We start from the raw sequence: 7,883 nt of genomic DNA, 5'->3' as shown, positions 1-7,883 counted from the left end.
TGTCCCGGCTTGGACGGGCTCCAAGTAGTGAGGTGTAGACGGCTCCCCGCCTCGACTTGGGTGAGCTCCACGATGCACCATCCCCACCTTGGATGGTCTATGTCCCGATAGAGATGTAAATGACACCCAACGATGGATCATGTCGGCGATAACCTAGATGTCATCCCGCCTTGGATGGGCTCTATGTCAGCGATGGTATAGATGACCCCCTGCCTAGCATGAGCTTCGTATCGCGGTAGTGTAGTGTAGACCACATCTCGCCTTGGGCGAGTTCCGCGGCGGAATAGACAACGTCCTTCCTTGAATGGGTTCCGTGTCGACGGTGCCTTGCCTTGGGTGAGCTCTGTGTCAACAGCTGTGTAAACGACACCCAATGATGGTTCCGTGTCAACTTTAAAAAAAATCATGATCTTTTTTCAAAATCCATACTTTTTTGGATTCACGTATCTTTTTCACCTTTTTCACTTCTTGTGATCTTTTTCCTTTTTTATTCGACCATGGGAAAATAAAATGCGAAATCTACATGGGCCGGCCCACCACCGTCGGGCGTGGGCGCCAGGGAGCTTCCCTGGCACCTGAAGCGCCGAATAGGAGCTCCCCTCTCTGTGCAGTGTAGGTGTTATTCTTTGCCCCACCCCCACCCATCATCTTTCTTGGGCCAAAATGTGCCCCCATCTTTCTTTCAGCCTGATAGCTTTGACGTTATTGATAAAAAGATTACACGCTGCCAGTGTAGGTGGTTAGTAAGATCTACTCTCCCGTTTCTAAACATTTGTCTTTTTAGAGATTTCAAATGAACTACCACATACGGATGTATATAGACATATTTTAGAGCGTAGATTCACTCATTTTGCTTTGTATGTAGTCACTTGTTGAAATCTCTAAAAAAACAAATATTTAGGAACGGAGGGAGTACATATCTACCTTTTTTGCGGGAAATGAACTTTTCAGTCATCAGTCATGATGTTTACATTTAAAGATGAGTGCTAGCTATTTTCACAGGGGAGTTTCAAAGCCAACATGCTGTGCGCTGTTGTGAGCGTCCCATACAAGCAAGGATGTGACTCGCTACATTTGCATGTATACTGATTTTAGCTAGACTAATGGTCCTTTCATGAGCCAGAATCCTTCTGATCTTATTGACCTGGTTCGCATACCTCGAGCACTCAACATCTTTAGACTGCACCATTTTCAACAACTCAACGCAGTCCATCTCCACAACCAACGAAAAGTTGGACCAGTCGAGCGCAAGTCGAAGCCCTTCGTGCATGGCCGCCATCTCCGCTTCCAGAGGATCACCACAATTAAAGAGCACCCGCAACGCGGCAAAGATGACTGCTCCTTCATGATCCTTCAGGATCATCCCAGCCCCGTCTATACCATCCTCTTTCAAAAAAGCACCATCTATATTCAACTTAGCATAATTCACATCAGGGGCCTTCCATTGCAGCGTCAATGTTGTTTCATGTGTGTACTTCGACGTGCTTCCCAAGTAATCGATCACATGCTTACCCTTCGTAACATCAACTTCGGGATGCTGCCGTATTGCAAGTAGGGAAGTGATATAACTCGAGAGGAAATGTCGCGAGGCCTCAATCGGGATCGGGGGTTTATAATGTGTGACCTCATTTCTTGCATACCAAATCCTCCACATGATCATCAATGAAGCAAGCTTATGCACTTCCGACAATTTATCAAGCAGACGGAACAACCACTCTGGCTCAGCGTCACGCAGATCAGCAGGGGTCGGCAATGCCCAGTGCTCTCGCATAGCTTCCCGGAGTGCCGCTACATGAGGGCAGATGACAAGGGCGTGGTGCATGTTTTCCTTTGCCTGACCACATAACAAGCACGTGGAGTCCACTTCTAGGTGCATGTACGTCTTGGTTGCTTGCGTAGCAAGGGCCTCCTGAGCCGCTTGCCAAGCAAAGACACCAACTTTGGCTGGCGCATCATTTTTCCATATCAGGTTCCAGACTGACCGTCATCTAATCCTCCACATGATCATCAATGAAGTGGGTCTCTGAACTGCTCAACCTGAATGGTACATGGAACCTTACTCTGCTCAAGCAGTACTTCTATCAATCGGATATTGATTGCATCCTTCAGATCAAGGCCTCGAGCAGGTTAGACTCTGATGTCCTTGCTTGGTACCCAGACAAGCATGGTTGCTTTTTAGTACGCAATGCCTACTACCTTGGTCTGCAGGAACATATGGCTAAACGCAATCTACATATCTATCTATTTAGATACTATGCTCTTTCGATTTCAGGCGTCCCAGTGCGTCGTAAGTTATGGAGGGCGATGGCCTCGCTTGCAAGGGCGTGAGTTCCTGGTTGAGTGTATAGTCGCAATGCGCCGATAAATTATCTTGGTCCCGAAAAGGTTCTAGAAGTTATTGCCTTTTTTTATTTTTCATGTACTTTCTCTATTGGGTTTAATAGTTTTTTTGTTTTACCTGTTTATCATCATCATCATCATCATTATTATTCCTTTTTGTTTTTAAGTTTTTATTATTCTTTCATCTTCCTTCTCCTTTTTATTTTTTATTCTTTTTTTACATTTTCATACATGAAGATTAATTAAAATCCTTGAAATTTAAAATCATTAATATTTTCAAAAAAGGTCCATAAATAATTAAATTCATGAATACATTTGTGAATATTTAAATTGCAAGTCATTTTGAAGTCTGCAAACATTTTCGAATTTATGAACCTTTTTTCAAATACGCAAACACTTTTGAAACCCATTAATATTTTTTGAAAAAATTAATTTATTTTTAAAAATCATGGTTTATTTATTTATAAACATATTTCAAAATCCAGTTCAAAAATAGTGGACGTCTTATGATGGTTTTAGCATGGAATAGGTGCTCACACAATCGACACCACCAGTCTCCTATAGCAGCCCAAGACTATATACGAACAAAAAACTCCACTGTCATGTCTGACTAATACAGTCTCCCATAGCAGCCCAAGACTATATACGAACAAAAAAACATTGCCAGGACATGATTAAAACCCAAGGCAATGCAAATAAAATCAAAGCGAAGCAACTGACAACAATAACTTTCTAGAGAAAAATAAGTAAATCCGACGAGTGAAGAACCACACGGCGAAGCGTGCACACGAAGCAAGGAAATAGTGATGGGGGGCAAGAACTAGAAGGATCAAAATCATGGGATACATTTCTTTTTGAGGAAAAAAAATCATAGGATTCATAAACACATATTGTAGTACATATCATAGTCCTCGACTGGGCAGGCCCATTAACGAGACGCTGCAGTGGGCTAGTCTAATTTAGCAGATGATTTTCGTCTCTAGCGTCTTTTAGTCGATTTTATATTTCTTTCTTCACAAAACAAAAACACATTATTTAAAGTGAACATTTTAAAAAAAATTAAAACTTCTCACAAGTTTTTTCTCATTCTTTGTAAAAAAATGTGAATAATTTTTAAACTTTTGAACATTTTTTAAACACAAAGAATAATAGAGCTTGCTTCTTTGCTTGTATGTGCGCAAGGCCGCCTATTTGACCCAGGCACCATGTTCTAAGTTCAGTTCCAGATTTGCTACCACATTCCACGGGAGCCCCAAAAATCTACCTATCTTCTTACTAATTTTCTCAATAAACATTGATGACCAATTTGAGGCAAATTAATCCAATTTTTGACATACCGGGTCCGCTCGTCAGGTCCACATGGGACTATATGGTCAACATAAATGACATTGGCTGCTAAGTTAAATGAGTGCCCACCTGTCAGGTTCCCATCCACCGCTCGTCCACCTTCTCTCCTCCCATGTCGCACCTCTTTTGCCGGCACGCACCTGCCGCCATGGATTGCTGCCGCTGCTGCCCGCCGCCAGCGCATATTTTGATGCCGCTTCTCACCGGCGACTTGCTCTAGCGGCGGGCCCGAGACCACCCACCACCTGCACTGCACTCATGGGCTGCCGAGATGACGTCGTCGCCCCTCTGTGCAGCGCCGACCCGAGCTACTCTAACTGGTGTTGGCACTCACCATCTCCTACTGGTGGGAGGCGGAGAGGAGGACATGCGTCTGTCCCACTTCTCCCGACCGCCATTGCCCTGCATGGCCATGCTCACCCCTCTGGTCGCCCCACTCAATCCATGGCGTGGTGGTTGCGAACGGGACAAGCCACTCTTACGTCATCTCGGTGCTTTTTGTGCGTATACTTCAGCCTACCCATGCTGCCTCAGTGGCCTTCCCTGCCAGGCAATTCTGACTTATATAGTGAGCGTCTTTAAATTGCCGGCGTCAACTTGCGACGATCTTACTTGTATGATTCGCAGTTACTGGTGGGGAGTGGAGAATGGAAGGCATAAGACCCGCTAGATTGCATGGGAAAAAATGATACGCCCAAAGAATCAGGGGGGTCTTGGCTTTCGGGACATGAGGATGTTTAATCAAGCTCTCCTAGCGCGGCAAGCTTGGAGATTGCTAGAAAGACGATAGTCTATGTGCGGGATTGATGAAAGCAAAGTGCTATCGACAGGGTTACTTACTGGACAACGTATTCCCAGGTAATGTGTCTCCTGTGTGGAGGGGGATAGAACATGGCCTAGAGCTTTTGAAGAAAGGTATGATATGGAGGATTGGCAATGGAAAAAATGTATGGGTGTGGCGGGATCCGTGGATACCGGGAGGTGGGTCATGACATCCAGTAGGGTGGAGCAGTTCCTATTGCCGGATGGGTCCTGGAATGAGGAGAGGCTGAATAAGCACTTCATTGAGGCAGGCATTAATGAGATTCTGAAAATAAAGGTGTCGCCAAGACTAACGGAAGATTTTCCGGCATGGTATCTAGAAAAGAATGGTCGCTTTACTGTTCGTAGTGCATACCACCTAGCAGTCTCACGTCACATCCAAGAACAAGGTGGTGCTGCAACGAGCACAATGCCTGTGGGGAGCGACGTGTATGGCGCATGTTTTGAAAGATCAACGTTCCGCAAAAGGTGAAAATTTGTGCATGGAAATTGTTATGGGAAGGTTTACCTACCCGCCAAGTTAAGAAGCATAGGCACTTGGAGATTGTTGACCAGTGCCAATGATGTGGGTGCACTAACGAGGACAGTTTTCATGCCGTTGTTGCGTGTCTGGCGGCGAGGGCTGTGTGGGATGCCATGGGTGAGGTTTGGAAGGTCCCAACGAAGGAGACAATTTTGAACACTGGAGTTGAGTGGTTGTTCGACCTGCTTGTCATTCTCAGGGAGGAAGAACAGACAAGGGTCTTGATGATTATATGGACTAATTGGCAGATAAGGAACGACACTTTGCATGATAAAGTCCCGGCTCCTCTTGAGGCAACACGTAAGTTTCTGCTGAGTTATGTGTCATCTTTGGAGCAGATTAAGTTGAACAATGGGAGAGACTTGGTGAAGGGAAAATGTCCCGCACTAGAAGAGGGCGCCATGATCAGAAAACCGCGCTTCCATTGGGTGAAGGAGCAAACGCCATGGCCGCCACCTCGGCTATCTATGTTTTGTGTGGCGCGAAAACTCTTGATGACATGCGTTAATGGATTGCTTAATGGCTAGAAGTGTGTGAGCCCTATCAAAAGAGGAGACGGGGGAATAAGTGTGCCTGAACCGTGACACAAATGCAACAAATTAGATTTTTGCTTTGCATGAAACACTGTCATATGGGGAATTTATCCGTGTCATGATTACTCTTTGGCAGTATGGTGTGCAAGAAGAAAAGCTATCTATGAGGACATTTTTCAGAGTCCCATCTCAAAGCATCACTTTATATCATCTTATCTATAAGATATTCATGCTTTCGATATATCAACGCAAGTGCCCCACCAGATCGACCGACACAGTGGCTTCCGTTGCCAACGGGCCTAGCAAAGTTCAATGTTGATGCATCAGTGGCGCATAGCTCGGGCGTTGGAGCTATTTGTGACGAGGAGTAGTGACCAGGAAGGAACTTTTTTAGGAGCATCGGTTATTGTTTTCGGAGGCATAACATACCCTCCCACCTTGGAGGCTTTGGTGGTTAGTGAGGCATTAGCGTTGGCTAAAGATCTTATTCTACTCAAGTTACATGTCGCCTCAGACTGCAAGACGATGGTTGATGACATAAAGCATCGAAGCTCGGCGAGCTATGGAGCTATCATACACGAAACCATATAGTAGCATTTTAGTGTTTTTATTACTTTGTGTAATTTTTTTCCATGATTTTAGAAACTCGAATTTTGAGGTTTACAATTTAGCGAAGCATGCCATGTTTGATAGGCCAACCCGGTGATCTTATGTTCGTCACCGTAATCATTGTGATGACTTAATAAAAGCTTCGTGAGGTTGCAAAAAAAAGCTAAGAAAATTATTTCCTTTTTTTGTGAGATGAACCGAGTAATTTCAAATAATTTCCTACACACGCAAGATCCATCTAGGTGATGCATAGCAACGAGAGGGGAAGAGTGTTGTCCACGTACCCTCGAAGCGTTATGACAACACAGTTGATGTAGTCGTACGTCTTCACGATCCGACCGATCCTAGCACCGAAGGTATGACACCTCCGCGATCTGCACACGTTCAGCTCGGTGACGTCCCGCGAACTCTAGATCCTGCTGAGTGTCGAGGGAGAGTTTCGTCAGCACGACGGCGTGATGACGGTGATGATGAAGCTACAGGCGCAGGGCTTCGCCTAAGCACTGCAACGATATGACCGAGGTGGATTATGATGGAGGGGGGCACCGCACACGGCTAAACAATGTCAACTTGTGTGTTCTAGGGTGCCCCTGCCCCCGTATATAAAGGAGCAACGGGGGAGGCCGGCTGGCCCTTGGGGCGCCCAAGGAGGGGAGAATCCTCCTCCTAGTAGGAGTAGGATTCATCCTTTCCTAGTCCTACTAGGAGGAGGAAGGAAGGAGTGGGAGAGGGAAAGGAAAAAGGGGGGCGCCGCCCCCCTCCTAGTCCAATTCGGACTCAAGGGGAAGGGGGCGCGCAGCCTGGCTTGGCCGCCCCTCTTTCTCTCCACTAAGGCCTGATACGTCTCCAACATATCTATAATTTTTGATTGATCCATGCTATATTATCTACTGTTTTAGACATTATTGGACTTTATTTTCCACTTTTATATTATTTTTGGGACTAACCTATTAACCGGAGGCCCAGCCCAGAATTGATGTTTTTTGCCTGTTTTAGGGTTTCGAAGAAAAGGAATATCAAACGGAGTCCAAACGGAATGAAACCTTCGGAAACGTGATTTTCTCATCAGATAAGATCCAGGAGACTTAGACCCTTCATCAAGAAAGCCACGAGATGGTCACGAGGGTAGGGGCGCGCCCCCCTAGGGCGCGTCCCCTGCCTCGTGGGCCCCTCGAAGCTCCACCGATGTACTTCTTCCTCCTATATATATATCCACGTACCCCCAAACGATCGGGGACGGAGCCAAAAACCTAATTCCACCGCCGCAACTTTCTGTATCCACGAGATCCCATCTTGGGGCCTGTTCCGGAGCTCCGCCGGAGGGGGCATCGATCACGGAGGGCTTCTACATCATCATCCAAGCCCCTCCGATGAAGTGTGAGTAGTTTACTCAGACCTACGGGTCCATAGCTAGTAGCTAGATGGCTTCTTCTCTCTTTTGGATCTCAATACAATGTTCTCCCCCTCTCTTGTGGAGATCTATTCGATGTAATCTTCTTTTTGCGGTGTGTTTGTTGAGACCGATGAATTGTGGGTTTATGATCCAGTCTATCTATGAATAATATTTGAATCTTCTCTGAATTCTTTTATGTATGATTGGTTATCTTTGCAAGTCTCTTCGAATTATCAGTTTGGTTTGGCCTACTAGATTGGTTGTTCTTGCCATGGGAGAAGTGCTTAGCTTTGGGTTCAATCTTGCGGTGTCCTTT

At 45.6% G+C, this 7,883-nt stretch overlaps 1 protein-coding gene across 1 annotated transcript; it reads right to left on the bottom strand.

The window, feature by feature from the left end:
• Positions 1–986: 986 nt before the first annotated feature.
• Positions 987–1,876, bottom strand: LOC147992587 (uncharacterized). Its single transcript, XM_087539075.1, has 2 exons — positions 1,158–1,876; positions 987–1,068 (listed from the first exon to the last, which is right to left on the bottom strand). The coding sequence occupies exons 1-2, from the start codon at positions 1,874–1,876 to the stop codon at positions 987–989; spliced, it is 801 nt and encodes a 266-aa protein (XP_087395201.1).
• Positions 1,877–7,883: the final 6,007 nt, after the last annotated feature.

This window comes from Triticum urartu, chromosome 1A (assembly GCF_056163025.1).
Source record: "Triticum urartu cultivar PI428250 chromosome 1A, HENAU_Tu73, whole genome shotgun sequence".
Lineage (NCBI taxonomy): Eukaryota > Viridiplantae > Streptophyta > Magnoliopsida > Poales > Poaceae > Triticum > Triticum urartu.
The sequence above is the reverse complement of the archived record's forward strand: the minus strand, read 5'-3'. Positions and strand labels throughout refer to the sequence as shown.